Source organism: Piliocolobus tephrosceles, chromosome 14, assembly GCF_002776525.5.
Source record: "Piliocolobus tephrosceles isolate RC106 chromosome 14, ASM277652v3, whole genome shotgun sequence".
In the NCBI taxonomy this organism is placed as follows: Eukaryota; Metazoa; Chordata; class Mammalia; order Primates; family Cercopithecidae; genus Piliocolobus; species Piliocolobus tephrosceles.
Genome location: NC_045447.1, coordinates 6,735,132 through 6,758,439, shown reverse-complemented (window position 1 = coordinate 6,758,439; position 23,308 = coordinate 6,735,132). Strand labels below are relative to the sequence as shown.

Sequence of the window (23,308 nt, the reverse complement as noted above, 5' to 3'; positions counted from 1 at the left end):
GATAACTAGCCGGGCCAGACCCTTTCTCTGCCACTGGCCAGCTCTCGCCTGCAGAGGGAATCCGGGGGCCAGAAGAGGGCAGGTTTGGCAACCCTCAACTGACTTGTGGCCAGGCCTCAGCCTCCTCAGCCCCCACAGGTGGCCCACTGGAGCCTCAGTCAGTGTCCTAATCCACGGTGTCTCCAGAGCCCGGCCCCAGCTGTGGGACTGGAGCCCACCAGAGGCCCATTTCCCAGGTGCCTCCTCTCAAGGCCTTCGTGGGACTCCTCTTGCCTTCATCTGTGCCCTTGGGAGGCCACTGTAGGGGCCAAAGCCTTCACTGTCTTCAGAGCCATCTGGAAGGACACTGCAACCTCCACCCCCTGCCCAACCTCCAGCCCAGCTGAGGTGATCGGGCTGCCAGTATTACCTTTCCCTGTGGGAGAGTGGAGTATGGTGGCTCCTGGCTGGTTGTTCCTCTCTCTCTTCCCCGTCCCAGGAGACAGGGTCTCTCATGCTGACCCTACATCCAGAAACCAGAGGCCACGGTGTCTGGTCAATCAACACAAAGTGACACCCCGTGCAGAGCTTCACATTGCTACTTTGGGGACACTTCCTGGCTCTCTTCCAGGGCCCACGGCAACATCTGTCCACAGCGGGGCTCCAGGACACCCTACCCACCCCTCTCTGAGATGCTGTTGGCATACAGGCAGTGCTGGCAAGAACCACCAAATGATAGAGGATCAGCCGGGTCCTCGTTTAATGAGGGCCACCTGATTGGGGAGCACTTGAACCAAGATTCCTCCACCAGCCTGTAGAACTGTACCTATGACCCTGGCATCAGATGCCTGGTACCCCAGTCCCATTAGCTGTGGTCCCAAGAATTACCCTGCATTTTAACAAGATTCAAAACCACTGCAGATGCTGGGTGAGGTGGCTCATGCCTGTAATCCCAGAACTTTAGGAGGCCAAGGCGGGTGGACCATCCGAGGTCAGGAGTTCAAGACCAGCCTAGTCAACATGGTGAAGCCCTGCCTCTACTAAAAATACAAAAATTAGCCGAGCATGGTGGCAGGCGCCTGTAATCCTAGCTACTCGGGAGGCTGAGGCAGGATAATTGCTTGAACCTGGGAGGCGGAGGTTGCAGTGAGCTGAGATTGTGCCACCGCACTCCAGCCTGGGTGACAGAGTGAGACTCCGCCTCAAAAACAAACAAACAAAAAACCATTGCAGAGAGAGAAGAGGAAGGGGACCCCCAGCTGAGCCACACAAGATTGATAGCTCAAGCTAAATCATTTGGTTTCAGAGCAGCCATGGTGTGCTGCTTACAACCCTGGCACTGGGGGCTGAAACAGGAGAGTGGCCCAGCCCAGCCCAGTCCCTCCTGCAGAAAGCTGGAGAGGCAGGCATGAGGAAATACGTGATGAGCAGCCTGGAGACTGTGGATTTTGGTTCAGTAAGCAGAGCCCAAGGTTCTGCATTTCTAATAAGCTTCCCAGTGACGCCGAAGCTGGTACTCAAACCAATAGCTAAGTAAATGGGAAATTATCAAAACTACTAAAAGACATTAAAACCAAGATCATGACATGGATGCCCCCTGGTGTCTCTATTCGACATTGTTGTGAAGTTCCAGCTAACACAAAAAATAAAGAAGTGAAATTTCTAGTAAGAAAACTAGAAGAGAAAATTATTACCTAGCTAGACTATCCAAAAGTCAATTAAAAAAACATGGAACTAGTAAGAGAGATAACTCAGTAAAGTGGTTGGATACAAAATAAATACACAAAAGCAATAGTAATAACCAGGTATACTTGGAAAAATTTAAAATTCAACTTAGTGATGACAACAGTAAAATTTAGGAATAATTTAACAAAAGATCTGGACACCAAATTAAGAAAGTTATTTTTAAAAATTACCAAAAGGCCAGGTGCGGTGGCTCATGCCCGTAATCCCAGCACTTTGGGAGGCTGAGTGGGGTGGATCACCTGAGGTCAGGAGTTTGAGACTGGCCTGACCAACATGACCAAACCTCATCTCCACTGAGAATACAAAAATTAGCCAAGCATGGTGGTGCTCACCTGTAATCCCAGCTACTTGGGAGGCTGAGGCAGGAGAATCGCTTGAACTTTGGAGGTAGAGGTTGCAGTAAGCTGAGATCGAGCCACTGCACTCCAGCCTGGGTGACTGAGTGAGACTCCATCTCAAAATAAATAAAATAAATAAATAAAAAAGACCAAAAAACAAACAAGATGTTTGTTTAGATGTAGAAGATGTAAGATACAAATAGCTTTTTTTATAGATATTTTTAGATAGATTTAATACAATTCTGGCAAGAAAACCCAGCTTTAAATAAATGACAAAAACTATTTTAAAATTAATTTGGGAGGAAAAATATGCAAAGATTGCTAATCATTTTTTTTTTTTTAAGTTGAATGAGAGGGGACTTTCTTGACCAGATATTAAAACTTACCATAAAGCTACAATCAAAATGGCGTGGAATTGCCACAGAGTTAAATCAGTGAAAAATTACTGAAAATCTAGAAAACATTACAAGTATATGTGGAAAGTTAGCACTTACTAAAAATGGCATTTTAATTGAGTGAGTAAAAGAAGGTTCCTAATAAGAATTGCTGTCTGGTTGGAAAAAATAATTATTCTAATATTGTATGCAAAAATAAATTCAATATGGATTAAAGAGCTAAGTATAAAATGAAGCTCTAATTGTAATAGAAGAAAGCTTAGGGAAATATTTGTATAACTTCAGGGTGCTGGGATATGGAAATAGGAGGCCTTTTAAAATCTAGAAAACCATAGAAGGAAAGATTGATTTATTTGAGTCCTATATTTCGGGAACATGCAGATTTAAGTCATGAGATATGATTTTTACCCACCGGATTGTGAAAGAATTAGAAAAGTCGAACACATCTAGAGTTGTAGGGGGACTGCTCACTGTCTCACATTTATTACCGGTGGATATGTATTGCCATCATCTTTGTAGAAAAGAGACTGATGATATCTGTTACTAATGTATGTATGGGCCAGGCATGGTGGCTCACACCTATAATCCTAGCACTTTGGGAGGCCAAGGTGGGAGGAGTGCTTGAGTCCAGGAGTTTGAGACCAGCCTGGGCAACATGGCGAGATCATCTCTACAAAAAAAAAGCCAGGTATTGTGGCATGGGTCTGTAGTCCCAGCTACTTGGGAGACTAGACTGGGAGGATTGCTTGAGCCTGATGTCAAGGCTACAGTGAGCTGTGATCACGCCACTGCATTCCAGCCTGGATGACAGAGCAAGAGCCTGTCTCAAAAAAAAAAAAAAAAAAAAAAGGAGTATGTATGTGAGAGGAATTTAAAATTTTTGCACTTTTAACGGCTTATCACTATTTATTTGCATATTGATTAATTATATACATATAATGTCCCTGTCATATATGCATGGACATATAACTATGGACATAGGCATGCAAAAAACAGAGTCTGAAAGATTTATTCCAAATTGCTGATAGTGGCTGCCTTTGGGGACAGAAGGTGATGAGGAGGGTTTGTGCGATGCATTGCTGAATTTTAAAATAGGATGTATTGTGAATTTTTAAAATAACAGAAAATATGCATGACTTTTGACCCGGAAATTCTAGTTTTAGGATTCATAGTCATGAAGAAGGAAGGAGGAAGGATCTGTTTTCCTGGAGCTAGCAGTCCAACATGGGAGACAGACATTTAGCAGCAGATAATGTAGCTGCAAACTATTCTAAAGCGCCATGAAGGAGAGGTAGCTCCTACAAATCTGAAATGTTGAGTGCAACTGAGAAAAAACTCTCGGACCGGGCGCGGTGGCTCAAGCCTGTAATCCCAGCACTTTGGGAGGCCGAGACGGGCGGATCACGAGGTCAGGAGATCAAGACCATCCTGGCTAATACGGTGAAACCCTGTCTCTACTAAAAAATACAAAAATCTAGCCGGGCGAGGTGGCGGGCGCCTGTAGTCCCAGCTACTCGGGAGGCTGAGGCAGGAGAATGGTGTAAACCCGGGAGGCGGAGCTTGCAGTGAGCTGAGATCCCGCTCTGCACTCCAGCCTGGGAGAGAGAGTGAGACTCCGTCTCAAAAAAAAAAAAAAAAAAAAAAAAAGAAAAAACTCTCATTAGACTGCATCCTGATTTAAGAGATATGAAAATATTTCTTAGAATCATTCAGAGGTGGTTGAGAGAGTGGTGAAAAAAGGTTATTCTAAGCATAAGTTGTCAGTATATTAACATTAAAAGTCAACGAGATGCTGCCGAACTACATTCCAAAGCGGTTGCATCATTTTGAACTCCCACCAGCAATGAATGAGAGTTCCAGCGGCTCCCGTCCTCATCAACCCCTGGGATTTGTCAGTCTTTTACGTTTTAACTCTTCTGGTATATGTGTAGTGGCATTTCAGTTTGGTTGTAATTTGCATCTCTCTGATGCTCTGATGACTAATAATATTTAGGCTTTTATCTTTTTTTTTTTTTTTTGAGACAGAGTCTCACTCTGTCGCCCAGGCTGGAGTGCAATGGCCAGATCTCAGCTCACTGCAAGCTCCGCCTCCCGGGTTTACGCCATTCTCCTGCCTCAGCCTCCCGAGTAGCTGGGACTACAGGCGCCCGCCACGTCGCCCGGCTAGATTTTTGTATTCTTTAGTAGAGACGGGGTTTCACCGTGTTAGCCAGGATGGTCTCGATCTCCTGACCTCGTGATCTGCCCGTCTCGGCCTCCCAAAGCGCTGGGATTACAGGCTTGAGCCACCGCACCCGGCCGTTTTTTTTTTTTTTTTTTTTTTTTTTTAATTTAATTTTTTAAATACAGACAAGGGTCTCACTCTGTTACCCCAGGCTGGAGTGCAGTGGCATGCCCACAGCTCACTGTAACCTGGAATTCCTGGGCTTAAACAATCCTCCTGCTTTGGCCTCCCATGTAGCTGGGACCACAGGTGTGCACTGCTACATCTGGCTAATTTTTAAATTTTTTTAATAGAGACAGCGTCTCTGTTGCCCAGGCTGGTCTTGAACTCCTGGCCTCAAACAATCCTCCTGTCTTGGTCTCCCAAAGCGCTAGGATTATAGGTGTGAGCCACTGCACCTGGCCTAGCCTTTTATCATGTTTATCAGCTATTTGGATATCTCTTTTTACGAGGTGCCTGTTCAAGTTTTGTGCCCATTTTTATGTTGGACTGTCTTTGTTTTAGAGCAGTTCCATATGTATTTGGGATGAGTCCTATGTTAGATACAGTATCGCAAGCATCCTTTCTCACTTGGTAGCTTCCCTTTTCACTTTTTTTTTTTTTTTTTTTTTTTTTGAGACAGAGTCTTGCTCTTGTTGCCCAGGCTGGAGTGCAATGGTGTGATCTCTGCTCACTGCAACCTCCGCCTCCCAGGTTCAAGTGTTTCTCCTGCCTCAGCCTCCCTTCCTTTTCAATCTTAATGGTGTCATATGATGAAAAGTTCTGTTTTGTTTTTTTGTTTTTTTTTTTTGAGACAGAGTCTCGCTCTGTCACCTAGAGTGCAATGGTACAATCTCTGCTCACTGCAACCTCCACCTTCCAGGCTCAAGCGATTCTCCTGCCTCGGCCTCCCGAGAAACTGGGATTACAGGCGCCTGCACCATGCCCAGCTAAGTTTTGTATTTTTAGTAGCGACAGGGTTTCACCATGTTGACCAGGATGGTCTTGATCTCTTGACCTCTTGATCTGCCCGCCTTGGCCTCCCAAAGTGTTGGGATTACAGGCGTGAGCCATTGTGCCCAGCCAAAAAGCTGTTTTAATGTAGCCAAACTTACCTTTCCTTTGTAAATAGTATGCATGTAGGGGTATTTCAGTGGTTTCTGTGGCTTAATAAAATTTCTGTACTCATAGGACATGAAGATGCTCTTATAATATCTTTTAGATCTAGACGCTATTGCTTTTTTTTTTAATTTTTTTTATTTTTGAGTTGGAGTCTCGCTCTGTCACCCAGGCTGGAATGCAGTGGTGCCATCTCAGCTCACTGCAACCTCCGCCTCCTGGGTTCAAGTGATTCTCCTGCCTCAGCCTCCCAAGTAGCTGGGATTATAGGCGCCTGCTACCATGCTCAGCTAATTTTTGTACTTTTAGTAGAGATGGGGTTGCACCATATTGGCCAGGCTGGTCTTGAACTCCTGACCTCAAGTGATCCGCCCACCTCGGCCTCCCAAAGTGCTAGGATTACAGGTGTGAGCAACTGTTGCCTGCCTGTGCCTGGCCTCATTGCTTATTTTCACATTTAGATCTGCCACCAGCCTAAAATAGATTCCAGAGCTCTATTTATTTATTTTTTGAGATGAAGCCTCACTCTTGCCCAAGATAGAGTGCAGTGGTGCAATAATAGCTCACTGCAACTTCCACCTCCTGGGTTCAAGCGATTCTCCTGCCTCAGCCTCCAGAGTAAGCTGGGACTATAGGCACGCACCACCACGCCCGGCTACATGTTTCGTATTTTTAGTAGAGATGGGGTTTCACTATGTTGGCCAGGCTGGTCTTGAACTCCTGACCTCACAATCCGCCTGCCTCGGCCTCCCCAAAGTGCTGGGATTACAGGTGTGAGCCACCAGGCCCAGCCCTATTTGTCTATTTCTTTGCCACTATCACACTTCATTATGGGGTGCTATATACATATATATTTGACACATTGTCTTTCTCTATTACTAAGGCTGGAGTGCAGTGGTGTGATCACAGCTCACTGCATCCCTAGCCTCCTGGGCTCAAGCGATCCTCCCACCTCAGTCTCCAGAGTAGCTAGGACCACAGGTGTGTGCTACCACACCTGGCTATTTTTTTATTTCTCTGTAGAGATGGGGTCTCCCTATGTTGCCCAGGCTTTTTTTTTTTTTTTTTTTTTTATGATAGGGTGTCAACCATGCTGGAGTACTGTGGTGTGATTGTACCTCACTGCAGCCTCAAACTCCTGGGCTCAAGGGATTCTCCTGTCTCAGCCTTCCAAGCAGTTGGGATTACAGGCATGAGCCGCCATGCCCCAAAATCACTTCTCTGTTTTTTTTTTGAGAAGGATTCTTACTCTGTTGCCCAGGCTGGAGTTGCCTCAGCCTCCTGAGTAGCTCGGATTACAGGCATGCTCCACCACACCTGGCTAATTTTTGTATTTTCAGTAGAGACAGTGTTTCACCATGTTGGCCAGGCTGGTCTCAAACTCCTGACCTCACGTGATCCTCCCACCTCAATCTTCCAAAGTGCTGGAATTACAGGTGTGAGCCACGGTACCTGGCCCCAAATTCACTTTTTTTTTTTTTTTTTTTTTTGAGATGGAGTCTCGCTCTGTCACCCAGGCTGGAGTGCAGTGGCTGGATCTCTGCTCACTGCAAGCTCTGCCTCCCAGGTTTACACCATTCTCCTGCCTCAGCCTCCCGAGTAGATGGGACTACAGACGCCCGCCACCTCGCCCGGCTAGTTTTTTGTATTTTTTAGTAGAGACGGGGTTTCACCGTGTTAGCGAGGATGGTCTCGATCTCCTGACCTCGTGATCCACCCGTCTCGGCCTCCCAAAGTGCTGGGATTACAGGCTTGAGCCACCGCGCCCGGCCCCAAATCCACTTCTTAATTCTGGTAATTTATCTGTAGATTCTGTTGAGTTTTCTACATATATAATGTTATCTATATATAATGAGTTTTTTGTCTTCCTTTTCAATTCTTACCCACCTTGGGTATTTTTCTTGCCTTATTGCACTAGCTGAGAACCCTATTATAATGCTGAATAGGAGTGCTGAGAGCAGGCAACCTTGTCATTTTCCTAGTCTCAAAATTAAGGCTTTCAACATTTCATCTTGTTAAAAAGACAGATTTTTAAAAATCAGGTTAAATACCCTTCTATTCCTAGTTTACAAAGAGTTTTAAAAAATTATGCATGGATATTAAATTTTATTTTCATGTATACTGAGAAAATGATCAGATTGAATCCATTTCAAATGTTAAAATAGCTTTTCGTTCCTGGAATAACTTCATCTTGATGAGGATGTATCATTATACTTTCTGTATTTCACTTTGCTAAAATTTTGTTTAGGATTTTTGCATTGTGTTCATGAGTAAAATTGGACTGTAATTTTCGTTCTTGTTATGGTTTCAGTATCATAATTATGTTGGTCTCATCACAAGAGTTGAAAATGTTTCTAATTTTTGTTTTTGGAAATGTTGTATAAGATCTGACATTTTCGGGGCCGGGCGTGGTGGCTCACACCTATAATCCCAGCACTTTGGGAGGCCAAGGCAGGTGGATCACGAGGTCAGGAGATCGAGACCATCCTGGCTAACACGGTGAAACCCCGTCTCTACTAAAAATACAAAAAATTAGCCTGGCGTGGTGGTGGGTGCCTGTAGTCCCAGGTACTCAGGAGGCTGAGGCAGGAGAATGGTGTGAACACGGGAGGCGGAGCTTGCAGTGAGCCGAGATCGTGCCACTGCACTCCAGCCTGGGCGACAGAGCGAGACTCTGTCTCAAAAACAACAACAACACAACAACAACAACAAAAATATCTGACATTTTTCTTTCTTTCTTTTTTTTTTGAGATGGAGTCTTACTCTGTTGCCCGGGCTAGAGTGTGGTGGGGCCATCTCGGCTCACTGCAACCTCCGCCTCCCGGGTTCAAGCAATTCTCCTGCCTCAGCCTCCTGAGTAGCTGGGATTACAGGCGCCTGCCACCGTGCCCGGCTAATTTTTTGTATTTTTAGTAGAGACAGGGTTTCACCATGTTGGCCAGGCTGATCTCGTACTCCTGACCTTGTGATTCACCTGCCTTGGCCTCCCCAAGTGCTGGGATTACAGGCATGAGCCACTGCGGCTGGCCAAAATTTGATGTTTTTCTATTCCTCAAATGTTTGGGAGTGAAGTGTTAGCACTTCCCACTAGAAGCATAGATTTATCCATTTCTCCTTGTAGTACTGTCAGCTTTTGCTTTACATATTTTGAGGCCATGTAATTAGGGGTATACAAATTTAGAAATTGTTAAATCTGTTGAGTGTAATTTGTATCTTTTTTTTTTTTCTCTTTTTTTTGAGACGGAGTCTCGCTGTCGCCCAGGCTGGAGTGCAGTGGCCGGATCTCAGCTCACTGCAAGCTCCGCCTCCTGGGTTCACGCCATTCCCCTGCCTCAGCTTCCTGAGTAGCTGGGACTACAAGTGCCCGCCACGTCGCCCGGCTAGTTTTTTGTATTTTTTCAGTAGAGACGGGGTTTCACCGTGTTAGCCAGGATGGTCTCGATCTCCTGACCTCGTGATCTGCCCGTCTCGGCCTCCCAAAGTGCTGGGATTACAGGCTTGAGCCACCGCGCCCGGCCGTAATTTGTATCTTTACAAAGTGTTTCCTTTGTAACTCTAGCAATGCCTTTTACCTTAAAGTCTGTTTTTTTTCTGATATTATTATAGCTATGCTTCGGGGGTTTTTTTGGTGGACCGTATTTGCAGAGTATATCTTTTTCCAACATTTTACCTTCAACTTTTCGGTACTTGTAACTTAAGTTTTATTTATTTACTTAGAGACAGGGTCTCACTCTGTTGCCAGGGCTGGAGTGCAGTGGTGGCAAACACGGTTCACTGCAGCCTGGAATTCCCAGGTTTGGGCGATCCTCCTACCTACCTCAGCCTCCCCGGTAGCTGGGACTACTGACACTCACCACTACACCTGGCTAATCTTTGTAGTTTTTGTAGAGATGGGGTTTTGCCATGTTGCCCAGGCTGGTCTTGAACTCCTGGGCTCAAGCGATCCACCCGCCTCAGCCTCCCAGTGTTGGGTTACAGGCGTGAGCCACCGTACCCAGACAAGACATTTTCATTTGCCATTTTACATAGCGCGTGTTCGTTTATCCACCTGTTTACTCTTTTGGTTGCTCTTCCATTCTCTCCTGCCAGGTGTCATCTTCCATTTGGGATCATTTCCCTTCTGCCTGAGACAGTTTAGTCTCTGCTTAGTGCGGGTCTGCCAGTGGTGAGTTGTCTGTTTTTGTTCATCTCACAATATCTTGATTTTGCCTGCATTCTTGAAAGGTATTTTCAGTGAGCACACAATTTTGGGTGGTGGTCCTATTCTTTCGGCAATGAAGAAGGTACCATTCCCTTATCTTCTGGACTCAATCGTTTCTGTTGAGGAGTCTAATTGTGGCTCCTTCGAAGGTAATGTGCCCTTTTTCTCCTTATGGTTGCTTAAAGATTTCTTTTTCTCTTTGGTTTTCAAAAGCTTAACCATGCTGTGCTTTGGTGGGTTCTTCTTACTATCCTGCTTGGGGTTCATGAGGCTTCTTGAATCCAAGGCTTGATGCTTCCAGTCAAGGACTGATCAGGAGACATACAGAGTAATTTGGACAGGAAAAGATTAATATAAAGAATAACCTGAAGAGAAGAGAAACTGTGAGTGCTAAAGAATGCTCTAGGGCTGAAGGTGAGTACCCAAGAAAGAAAAACTTAGGCCGGGCGCGGTGGCTCAAGCCTGTAATCCCAGCACTTTGGGAGGGCGAGACGGGCGGATCACGAGGTCAGGAGATCGAGACCATCTTAGCTAACACGGTGAAACCCCGTCTCTACTAAAAAATACAAAAAACTAGCCGGGCAAGGTGGCGGGCGCCTGTAGTCCCAGCTACTCGGGAGGCTGAGGCAGGAGAATGGCGTAAACCCGGGAGGCGGAGCTTGCAGTGAGCTGAGATCTGGCCACTGCACTCCAGCCTGGGTGACAAAGCGAGACTCCGTCTCAAAAAAAAAAAAAAAAAGAAAGAAAAACTTAGGACTTAGGGTGAGTTGTGCATTACCCATGCCTGGAGGGCCCCAGCAAGGTGGCCACCCTACCAGCACCGGGGCCGAAGTGACAGGTGCATGGTAGGGGCAGGTCTCCACAGATGCCCCTAGCAGACACTGAGCCAGAGCAAGGACAAAAGGCCAGGGCCTTCCTCCAGCAGTGTCTCTCCAGCGTCTCTATTGACAGAGCTTAATGTGCTCGCTGCAAAGGAGACGTCTTCATTGCAGAGCAGGTAATGAAGGGTGGACTTGGACATGAGGAGCGGTGACATGATAACTGGGCAGTTGGTTTAGAAAAACTTTTTAAAATAACAGCTTTATTGAGGTATAATGTATATATCACAAAATTTACTCATTTAAGTATATGACTCAGTTATTTTTAAACCTGCAGAATTGTGCAACTAGCACCATGATCCAATTTTTAAAAGATTCCATCATCCCCAAAGATCATTCATTCATGCACCCCTTTTGAGTTGGAGTCTTGCTCTGTCACCCAGGCTGGAGGGCAGTGGCGTGATCTCGGCTCACTGCAACCTCCGCCTCCCAGGTTTAAGAGATTCTTATGCGTCGGCCTTCCGAGTAGCTAGAATTACAGGCGTGTGCCACACCGGGCTAATTTATATATATATATATGTGTGTGTGTGTGTGTGTGTGTATGTATTTTTTTTTTTTCTTCCTGAGAGGGAGTCTCGATCTGCCGCCCAAGCTGGACTGCAGTGGTGTGATCTTGGCTCATTGCAACCTCCACCTCCTGGGATCAAGCAATTCTCCTTCCTTGGCCTCCTGAGTAGCTGGGACTACAGGTGCCCGCCACCATGCCGAGCTGATTTTTGTATTTTAGTAGAGACAGGGTTTCCTTTTGTTTGCCAGGCTGATCTCGTACTCCTGACCTCAAGTGATCCATTCACCTCAGCCTCCCAATGTGCTGGGATTACAGGCATGAGCCACCGCGTTGATTTTTGTATTTTTAGTAGAGACGGGGTTTCACCTTATTGACCAGGCTGGTCTCAAACTCCTGACTTCAGGTGATCTGCCTGCCTTGGGCTCCCAAAGTGCTGAGGTTACAGGCATGAGTCCCTCATGCCCTTTTTCTAGTCTGTGTTTCCACTTCCAGACAACCATGAATCTGCTTGCTGTATCTATAAATTTGCTTTCTCTGGACACTTCATAGAAATGGAATCATGTGATACTGTACCCTTTGCATCTGACTTCCTTCATGTCCATGTTTCTTTTTTTTTTTTGAGACAGAGTCTTGCTCTGTCGCCAGGCTGGCGTGCAGTGGCGCAATCTTGGCTCACTACAACCTCCACCTCCCAGGTTTGAGTGATTCTCCTGCCTCAGCCTCCCAAGTAGCTGGGACTACAGGCGTCCGCCACCATGCCCAGCTAATTTTTCTATGTTTAGTAGAGACAGGGTTTCACCATGTTGGCCAGGATGGTCTTGATCTCTTGATCTTGTAATCCACTTGCCTCGGCCTCCCAAAGTGCTGGGATTACAGGTGAGAGCCACCATACCCAGCCTCCATGTTTCTTTTTTTTTTTGAGTCGGAGTCTCGCTCTGTGCAGTGGCATGATCTCGGCTCACTGCAACCTCCACCTCCTGGGTTCAAGCGAGCACGTCCAGCTAATTTTTGTATTTTTAGTAGAGACAGGGTTTCACCATGTTGGCCAGGCTGGTCTCGAACTCCTGACCTCAAGTGATCCGCCTGCCTCGGCCTCTCAAAGTGCTGGGATTACAGGCGTGACTGCACCCGGCCATGTCCATGTTTTCAAGGCTCATCCATGTTGCAGCACATGTCAGCTCATTCCTCTTGACTGCCGAAGTGTTCCACTGTATGGACGTACCTCATTTTGTTAATCCTTGCACCACCTGATGGATACTTGGGTCCTCTCCCCTTTTTGGCCAGTGTGAATAATCCTGCTGTGAACACTGACGTACACGTGAGGCGTTCCTTGCTTCTGCTGTGACCTTTTCCTTTCTGCTGGTCCACTTACCCTCAGGACTTCCATCCCTGGGTCTCCTCCCGCCTGGTTTGCTCCATCCTGTGTCTCTTCATGCTGCACTCTACCCCCAGCATCTTTTTTTTCTTTGGAGATGGAGTCTCACTCTGTCTCCCAGGCTGGAGTGCAGTGGCGTGATCTCGGCTCACTGCGATTTCCACCTCTTGGACTCTAAGCGATTCTCTTACCTCAGTTGCCGAAGTAGCTGGAATTACAGGCGCCTGCCATCACCCAGCTAATTTTTGTATTTTTGGTAGATATGGGGTTTCACCATGTTGGCCAGGTTGGTCTCGAACTCCTGATCTCAAGTAATCCACCTGCCTCGGCCTCCCAAAATATTGGGATTACAGGCGTGAGCCACCGTGCCTGGCCTCCCCACAGCTTCTAACCTATCTCCGGTTCCCTAATTTTGCTCTTAAACAGTCATTAAATTCTTTATATGAGGTATTTTTTGGTTTAGAATTTCCATTTGTTCTGTTTATATTTTCCAATTATTTGCCAAATTTCTCAGGCTTGTGTTACTCCTAGAACACAGTTAAGCATTGCACATTCACACCCACATTTGAGAACTCCAAATTTCAGCCTTTGGGGGCTGATTCTGTCAAATGCTTCTATTTTTCTTTTTAAGCAGGAAATGCTTGTGCCCTACTTTTTGCTGTATGTGAAAAATTAAGATATAACTTGAGACCTAGGATGATGTTAACTTCTCTAGTTTCTTTTCTTCTTCTTTTTTTTTTGTGAGACAGAGTCTCACTCTGTCGCCCAGGCTGGAGTACAGTGGCGCAATCTCAGCTCACTGCAAGCTCTGCCTCCCGGGTTCACGCCATTCTCCTGCCTCAGCCTCCCGAGTAGCTGGGACTACAGGCGCCCGCCACCATGCCTGGCTAATTTTTTTGTATTTTTAGTAGAGACAGGGTTTCACCGTGTTAGCCAGGATGGTCTCGATCTCCTGACCTCGTGATCCACCCACCTCGGCGTCCCAAAGTGCTGGGATTACAGGCTTGAGCCACCGCGCCCAGCCAAACCTCTCCAGTTTCTTTGCCTTTTGTTTCTGGCAGGTGCCTGGGTTGCTAGGTGTCCAGAATCATCTTAACCCAGTTTCAGGGACTGAGATGATTTGGAGCCGGCTCCGTCCCTGTTGTTATACTTGTCGTGGGTGCCCCTTCCACCTACAGGGCACCTCCCTGAGGTTTCAATTCAAAGCCTGGTGAGTTATGGACTCTCCCCTTTTTTCCTTAACTACGCTTTGTCTGAAATTCTGCTCAGTTCCTCGGCACCTCATCTGGAATTGTCCGACTCCCTTAACATTACATGGCCCCAGGTTTCAGGTTTCCGCCTGTCTCTTCCTGAAGCCTGGCCCAGTAACTCTTCCTTCTCTCCTAGCTCGCTGATGACTTTAGGCAGGGTTTTATTATATATATTACATTATTATTTTATTTTTTGAGATCAAGTTTCGCCCTTGTCGCCCAGGTTGGAGTGCAATGGCGCGATCTCAGCTCACTCCAACGTCTGCCTCCCGTGTTTACGCAATTCTCCTGCCTCAGCCTCCCAAGTAGCTGGGATTACAGGAATGTGCCACCACGCCTGGCTAATTTTGTATTTTTTTTTTTTTTTTAGTAGAGACGGGGTTTCACCATGTTGGTCAGGCTGCTCTTGATTTCCTGACCTTAAGTGATCCATCCGCTTTGGGCTCCCAAAGTGCTGGGATTACAGGTGAGAGCCACCTGACCTGGCCACAGGCAGGATTTTAAAATCTGATCAAGCTTTCCTAGGAGGACGGCTGGGTGGAATCGCCAGAGTGGTAATTCTTTAACACGTTAGAATTAACTTCATCAAGGACCACATAAAGTCCTTCTTTGATTTCCTTTGGAATAGTTTTGAATTTATACATTATCTGGGGGAGAAGTGATATCTTTATAAAAGTTGGCTGGCTGTGGTGGCTCATGCCTGTAATCCTAGCACTTTGGGAGGCCAAGGCAGGTGGATTGCTTGAACCCAGGAGTGTGAGACCAGCTTGGGCAACACGGCAAAACCCTGCCTCTACTAAAAAAAAAAAAAAAAAAAAAAAAATTAGCTGGAGGTGGTGGCACGCACCTGTAGTCCCAGCCACTGAGGAGGCTGAGGTGGGAGGATCACCTGAGCCCACGAATATGAGGCTGCAGTGAGCCAAGATCACACCATGGTACTGCAGTCTGGGTGACGGGAGGGAGACCCTGTCTCAAAAAACTCCCAGAAAGTTAATTTTCCTATCCACAAACATTCATACCTCTCAATTTATTAAGATGGTTTTTAATAAAATCTTATTTTTCCTATAAAGGTTTCACACATCTTTTGCTGGTCTAGGACCTTAAGACTTGTGATGCTAGTATAAATGGGGTCCTTTAAGATTACATTTTTTGAAGCTGGGCGTGGTGGCACGTGCCTGTAATCTGAGTTCCTTGGGAGGCTGAGGTGGGAGGACTGCTTGAGCCCAGAAGTTTGAGACTGCAGTGAGCTATGGTCACATCACTGCACTCCAGCCTGGGCAAAAGAACAAGACACCATTAAAAGAAACAAAAACAAGGCCGGGCGCGGTCGCTCAAGTCTGTAATCCCAGCACTTTGGGAGGCCAAGACGGGCGGATCACGAGGTCAGGAGATCGAGACCATCCTAACGAACACGGTGAAACCCCGTCTCTACTAAAAAAATACAAAAACTAGCCGGGCGAGGTGGCGGGTGCCTGTAGTCCCAGCTACTCGGGAGGCTGAGGCAGGAGAATGGCGTAAACCCGGGAGGCGGAGCTTGCAGTGAGCTGAGATCCGGCCACTGCACCCCAGCCCGGGTGAAAGAGCGAGATCCGTGACCTGAAAAAAAAAAAAAAAAAAAAGAAACAAAAACAGGGCCGGGCGCAGTGGCTCACGCCTGTAATCCCAGCATTTTGGGACGCCGAGGTGGGCGGATCACAAGGTCAGGAGATCGAGACCATCCTTGCTAACTTGGTGAAACCCCGTCTCTACTAAAAATATAAAAAATTAGCCAGGCGTGGTGGTGGGCACCAGTAGTCCCAGCTACTAGCGAGGCTGGTGTGAACCCAGGAGGCGGAGCTTGCAATGAGCTGAGATCGCACCATTGCACTCCAGCCTGGGTGACGGAGCAAGACTCCGTCTCAAAAAAAAAAAAAAAAAAAAGAAACAAAAACAGGTCAGGTGCGGTGGCTCATGCCTGTAATCCCAGTACTTTGGGAGGCCAAGGCCAGGGGACCACGAGGTCAGGAGATCGAGACCATCCTGGCTAACAGGGTGAAACCCTGTCTCTACCAAAAATACAAAAAATTTGCCGGGCATGGTGGCAGTCGCCTGTAGTCCCAGCTACTCAGGAGGCTGAGGCAGAAGAATGGTGTGAACCCGGGAGGCAGAGCTTGCAGTGAACTGAGATTGCGCCACTGCACTCCAGCTTGGGTGACAGAGCAAGACTCCGTCTCAAGAAAAAAAAAAACAAAAAAAAACCAAAAAAAACCAAAACAGAAAACAACCCAAAATCCTCAAAAACAAACAAAAAAAGGATTACATTTTCTGGTTGCTTATTGACTGTATATAGGAATATGTTTAACTTTTTACCTGGTTGTATAGCTAGCCACCTTGATAGATTTTCTTGCTCATCTCTCAGTTATTTACTTTTCTTACAACATTAGCAAGGATCTCCAGTACAATGAACAGACAAGGAGTTACTGGAATCTTTCTCTTGTTTCTGATTTTAAAAGAAGCACTTTGAATATTTCACAATTAAGTATGTCTGTATAGGATCTTGGAAGGTAACCTTTATCAGATTAAAGAGGCTTTCTATTTCTAGTTAACAAAAAGGTTTTTTTTTTTTTTTGGCTGGCCACACGCCTAGAATCCCTACACTTTGGGAAGCCGAGGTGAGTGGATCGCTTGAGTTCAGGAGTTCAAGACGAGCCTGGCCAACATGGTAAAACCTGGTCTCTACAAAGAATAAAAAAATTAGCTGGGTGTGGTGGTGCGTGCCTGTAGTCCCAGCTACTTGGGAGGGTGAGGTGGATCGCTGGAGCCTGGGAGGTCGAGGTTGCAGTGAGCAGATGCCATGCACTCCAGCCTGGGGGACAAAAGTGAAACCCTGAATTTTTATTATTCATAATAAAAATAATAAATGGATGTTGCATTTTTAACAAAGGCTGTCCTGTGACTACTGCGGTGATTCTATGGCTTTCTTCCTTTAATTTGTTAACGTGGTGTATTTGGGGGAGGTGAGGCCATGCCGTGAAAATAAACCCTGAAGTATCCATGGCTTCAATTTTCATTCACGTCAAGCAAGCCCAGCGTGGGTGAGTGGGGTGGTCCCTGTCCAGGCTCCCCCAATTTGGGGCTCTGCCATCTTACCACCCAGACTCCAGGAGTACTGGGGGTGGGAAAGAGTAAGTATGGAGCCACGCAACAGTTGTTAAACGCCCAGCCCACAGTGACATGTGTCTGCCTCTCAGATGTCAGGCAGGGGCCTGGGAAGTGCAGTCCCGTGTGCCCAGGAAGGAGATGCAAACCAGATGTGTAGAGCCGCAGCGTCTAGCATGGAGGTCAGTGACGTTAACTGATTGAAATTATTCCATCCTTGCGTTTTTGAGATAAGCCCAACCTGGTCAGGAAGGACTGATTTTTATGTGATGCTGGTTTGGGGTTGCTAAGATGATTTTATAAATTTTGTATCAGTATTCATACACTGGACTGACTTGTAATTATCTTGTACTGTCCTTGTCTTGATTCATGATCAAGGTTATATTCCATTCATAAAACAAGTTTAGTGTTTCCTTTTTCTTTTCTTTTTTTTTTTTGAGTCAGAGTCTCGCTCTGTCACCCAGCCTGGAGTGCAATGGTGCGATCTCAGTTCACTGCAACCTCTGCCTCCCATGTTCAAGCGATTCTCCTGCTTCAGCCTCCTGAGTAGCTGGGACTACAGGTACCCGCCACTACGCCCGGCTAATTTTTGTATTTTTAGTAGAGATTGGGTTTCATCATGTTGGCCAGGCTGGCCTCGAACCCCTGACCTGAAGTGATCCGCCTGCCTCTGCCTCCCAAAGTGCTGGGATTACAGGCGTGAGCCACTGTGCCCGGCCTGTGTGATTTTTCGATTAAGAGAAGTGAATGAGGTAAAGCCCTCTGTAAAGTGCTTGGTACCCCAAAATGCTCACCAGACACTGTTCCAAGTATTAACTCATTGAAACTTTGTGAGACCTTAGGAAGTAGAGGCTGTTATTACCCCTACTTCCAGCTGGGGAAACTGGGAAGCAGAGAAGAAAACCACTTACCCAGGGTCCTTTTGCTTAGCTGCAGAGTCAGGACACTGCCCTTTGCAGCCAAGGCCGTATGACCCCCAGACTGCTGGCAGCCAATGAGGGACTCAGATGGCCCGAGCCACATCTTGACTGCTTCCTAAATAATGCACTCCTAGTGAATGAATGAAAAAAAAAATGGTTTGAATGAATGCTGGGGCCTGCCCCTCACCCCACAGGGGTACAGTGAGCAGTCAGTCATCATACCTCATTCTCCAGCCTTGCACTGCTGAGGGTGGGACCCAGCTTGTCGACCGCAAGGTCAGAGCAGGAGGGAGGCTCGGGGCCCTCGGCTCAGATACCTTCGGTGGGACTGCAGTTCTTGGATGGAGCAGGCATCGGAGCCTCCTGGGTTACTGGCTAAGCACGCACACTCTCAGGCCCTGGGCGGGGACACTCTGCGGGTGGGGTGGAAGCCAAGGTGTTTCCTCCGTGACCATGGCGGCTCCCTCGCCTGAATCTTGCGGTCTCGCTGAATCTCGCGGTCTCGCTGAATCTCGCAGTCTCGCTGAATCTCGCAGTCTGCCGGTCACCAAAGACCAGGGTGGCGGCCCTGGTGGGAAGGCTGAGGCCTGAGGTCCATACCTGGCATGTCACCTACTGCTCACTGGGGTTGTTGGGGCCAGGCCAGGTTCCTGGCGTTGCTGGCAGGGGAGGGAGATGGGAGTGGAGGACTAAGGAGTGAACTGGTTTCTCTAGGGCCTCTGCGAGCTCATTGGTCGAAATGGACAAAAGCAGGTAACAAGGAGCCTGAGGCACCAGTGGCTGAGCAATGTGCCAGAGGACGCAATGAACAAAAGAAAGAACCTGGGCTTCCATCACCTCCGAGGTTCCTGGAGGCTCCCGGGGTGGTGCCTGGCCCACGGGCACTCCGCCAACAGCCAAGGGGACGGTGGATGCCTGCCTGATATGGGGTCCCTTCTATCAAATCTTGTGATCGGTCCGGGAATACTTGCCCTCTCCCTTTAAAGGGACAGACTTAAGCTGCTGCCTTTGAGGGGCCATGAGGGGAGATGCGTCCTCCTCACCAGGTCTGACCTCTGCACGATCAGGTACAGAGAGGTGCAGAGATCCTCGGCTTCCCCAGGGGCCGCCGTGGGGCTGAAAGCTGGGGACTGGGAACCAGGGTGAATATGAGGGCTGGCCCTGACTCCCGCCATCCCTGGGTGGCTATGCCGGGGTGCTTGGTCTCAGGTGCTAGGGTGGAAACCCTGGGGCACAGGTGGGCTGTGGCATGGGGGTGGCTCTGGGAGGACAAGGAAGACAGGGAGGTGGTGAATGGTCTCCCAGAATCATTGGGCCCTGTGCCTAACTCTGCATGGAGGGGACACAGCACACCTCAGGGCAGAGAAGGGACTGGAATCTCCAGGGCCTCCTCACTCCGACTCCTGTAAGTGCAGAGGCTCTGCTGTTCCTTGCTGGGGCTGGGCCCCAGCCTCTGTGCGCTGCCTCCTGGGTGGCAGAGGACACACTGCAAAAGGCACACCATAAAGACAGTGCTTCCGGGCCCTGAGGAGCAGTTCTAGAGCCTGCGCTCCCGAATCCCACCCGAGGAATGCCCTTTTCACCAGGACACTGGGGTGGGGGGCTCTTATGCATGAACCGACCTCCGGGAATGAGCAATTCTTTGCCCAGTTGACTGCTTCTAGGGCACAAGGCCTAGGAGGGAAAGTTCTGGCAACGTCCATTTCACTCAGCCACAACTACCCCAACGGCAGCGAGTGGGCCTGGGAATGCAGCTGAATGACCCTCAGCCTCCCAGGAGCCCCACCTGCGAGAGGGGTCTCAGAAAAGAGGTGGTGAGGCCAGCCCGGAGCAGGCTGGGCTGTCACTGTAATTGCACACACGCAGCTGGGCGCGGACATGACATTCGGCAGCTTTCGTCTGTGTTTATTTTTTTTTTTTCATATAAAAGTTACATGTTTGAAACGTCTGCAGGAAGATGCCACCATCAGACAGGTTAGCTGGGGCATATATATTACAATGTAACCCTGTGGAGGTCGTGGGGCTGGAGCGGGAGATGCTCCCCAGAATCGGGTTTAGGTCAGACATGGTGTGTGCCTGCCCCTCCTTGCCACCCCCGACACCTGCAGGTGAGGACTGACCTCTGCAAGGAACGAGTCCTCCGCCTGGCTCCTATCTGTCTGTGAAGACTGATTCCCACAACCCGCCCAGCCCCCAAAAAGGAACAGATGAGCCATGGCCAGGCCGCAGCACTGAGCACAGAGCTCAGCAATAACCAGGGCCAGGAGCAGGGGGCGCAGGGGCACGCCTGCCATCAATAAGTGAGACATACATCGCACCTTGCCGTCCTCACGCAGGGAGCCCCGGGCACTGCTCATGTGCTGCCTGGGCCCCGCTGCTCAGACCACCAAGGGCTCCCGACAAGGGCCTGCGGAGTTGCTTGGGCACATGGGGCCAGGCACAGGGTCTGTTCTGAATTCAGGGAAGGTGAAGAGACCCCACCTCCACCCGGCTCAAGCCCAAGAACAAGGCAGACAGAGCTGTGGACAGCACCCGACCACAGACACGGTTCCGCCTGCTGCTGGGTGGAGAGGCCTGGTTTCTGAGGCTACAGCATGGCACTGGCATTGCCTGTGCTACAGAGGGGGACTCCTACGAGTCTCACAAATACAGGGAGAATTTCAGTTCGCACAAACCCAAGGGCCCTGTGTGCAGAGAGGCCCTCACACGCGCACAGCAGCATTCAACAGAGCTGGGCAAGGGAAGGGGAGAGGCAAGGATTGAAATGAAGGGACTTCAAAGAGAAGGAACAAACTAAAAACCCAACCCACACACAATACTGTTAATAAGCCAGCGACTCTACACACACACTCCTTAAATAATAAAGTGACAGGTCCCGGCTGGCCCTGCAGGACCACCGCCAGAGGGGGTCCCGCCGCCAGAGGGGGTCCCGCCTGCCACTGCACGGCTTTCCTCCCTCTATCTACAGGACAAACAAAACATAGGAGAGGGGAAAAAACCCACATTTTCGGCTTGATAAATGCTGTTCAAAAACCTATGAAGGACTCAAAGTGACACGGTTGTTTAAAAAAAAACCTAAATGACCAACAGATGTTGCTTTCTACGTTTTGTCTTTGTTCTGTTTGAACTGGGCTAAGTAAGCATAGTTAGACCCGGCTGTTCACTTGACCACATCCTAAACCTGGGACAAGTGAGCACTCATTCATGCACAGCAGACCCGGAGGCATGGGCTGGGGCAGCACGACTGGGTTCCCGCAGTGCCCTGCCTGCAGGCTCATGCTGGATGGAGACCACAGAGCCGGGTGGCACAGGGCAGGTTCTGTTTGCCAAGTGCCCCACAAGCCTTGCCCACATTGTCAAGCTCAGCAGCGAGAACGGTTTTGATGAGGAGGATGGAAAGAGCATCTGCTCTGGAAGCCGCTCTGGCGTGGGGAGAGTGGGGAGAGGGCGCACCTGCTGCAGCTGCTACCTTAGGAGGCTCCTCCGCGGCCAGGCCTCTGCCTCCCTGCACCCCGATGGCCCATTCGGGTGCCTCAGGGATGCCCTTCCCTCCCAGGGGCACTGACAGCACTGGCTGAAAGGTCTGAAGAGCCAGAGGAGGAGCCCTGCTGGCCGGCTCAGGATAGGGCAAGGAGGGAGGCAAAGCCAGGGGATGGAGAGGGACAGGAGATGGAGTTTAAGGCACACAGCGAGCGATGGAGGAGGGAGGTGCTGGCCTCTCCCCTCTGAACTAACTCCCCCAGGAGCTCAGCTCTGGCCTCAGTTTGGTGAGGTTCAGAAGACTCCCAGCAATAAAAAGTACTTCTTGGATGATCAAGTCCTCCCTTACTCCAGCCTCCTCTGCTCAGCTCCCCAGGTGGTGTGGGAGGGGCCCAGTGGCCTGGGGTGGGGGGTAAGGGGCGACGGGATGACAGACACTGCTGCTGCTCTCAGGCGGGCGAGGGAGGCCCTGATGGCGCCAGTACCACGGTGCAGAGCACCGGCTGCGGGGCTGCTAAGGCGTCACCTGCGTACCTTTCCGGGCCTGCTGCAAAGCTCACACCATCCTCCATGCAACAGAAGCGGAAGCGAGAAGTGAAAGGACCTCCTCCCAGTCTACTCTGCGTTCTATCCACCCAGCTGCTCGCCTCCATTCCAGGACCCCTGGAGGACAGCCCACCCCAGAAGGCCTCCACTCATTTTCCATTTCAGAAGATTCAGGGACCCTGGAGGTCCGGGAGGGGGAGCACCCGCCACTTCCTTGGTCTGCTGATGAGGTCTCTGCTGCTCGCTCCCTGGAGGGGAGTGGGTGGAAGGGCAAGAGGGCAGAGATGGAAGTAAAAGCAGAAAACAAAACCAAACCAGAAAACCACCGGTTTGCAAATTGGCAACAAGACCTGCCTGCTGGCTGCACTGAGGCCCACGGGTCTGCTCCCACAGAGGAGGGAGGCAGGAAGCGGCAGGCAGGCTCCAGCTCCCGCCCGGCCCCGCTGAGGCCCGGCCAGCCTCGTGGCTCCGAGGCCGGGACTCCTGCCATGCGCCTAACAGGTCCAAGGTCCTCTCCGGTCTGGGAGCTGCCCTCCACGCCCCTCGAGCATTCTCCTCGATCCCGGCGGCTGCTCCTAGGTCTTCTCTTCCCGGTCTGTTTTTCTCCTTGTTATGTTCCTGGGTTTAATTTTCAGAGACAGTTCCCATAGGGCCTCCTCAGCCAGGTGGTCACTGAAGTCATTGAAGAAGTTTATAATGTCGTCGTTCCTCCGGATGTCATAGTGCCTGGTGCAGGGGATGGGGAGCAGTCGGTGAGCACCTGTGTGGGCTAGACGGCCCGATGGTGCCACCCTCCTGGACGGTGCCGTGGGGACCATCCCCACAGCCTCGCAGCAAACGGATGCTGCAGGGGCTGTCGTTAACCAACGTGACAGGGGGGACACCAGCACTCAGAGACAGTACCAGCACATGGAGCACAAACAGGGCCCTGAGGCTGGGCTGCTCAAAGGGAAGGGGCCCCAGGTGACCCCACTGCCCCCAGCAATGCATGTCAGGGCCCGCCCTGGGGGAGCTCTGGTGCCTCAGAGTCAGGCAGGCCAGGGTTTGTCAGGCGCTTCTCACAGCAAGGTGGGCACCAGCTTCTGGTGTGTAAAATGGGAGGATGAGCTGTGCCATCACGGAGTCCAGGCCCAGGGCCAGGCCTGGCATGGAGCCTGGTGGGCATGCTCTCAAGTCATCCTGGCAGAAATGGAAGGGCCTGGACTATATCCCTGCTCAGCAGGGGGTGGGTC

The 23,308-nt window shown here is 49.4% G+C and overlaps 1 protein-coding gene across 2 annotated transcripts in view; it reads right to left on the bottom strand.

Moving 5' to 3' along the window:
- Positions 1–19,932: 19,932 nt before the first annotated feature.
- RAPGEF1 (Rap guanine nucleotide exchange factor 1) overlaps positions 19,933–23,308 on the bottom strand; it is a 161,376-nt gene continuing 158,000 nt past the window's right edge. For both annotated transcript variants that reach the window (XM_023216911.1, XM_023216910.1), the window contains exon 24: positions 19,933–22,802. In XM_023216911.1, the coding sequence (XP_023072679.1) occupies positions 22,652–22,802 (151 nt within the window). In that variant the 3' untranslated portion in view covers positions 19,933–22,651. The remainder of the gene's footprint in view (positions 22,803–23,308) is intronic.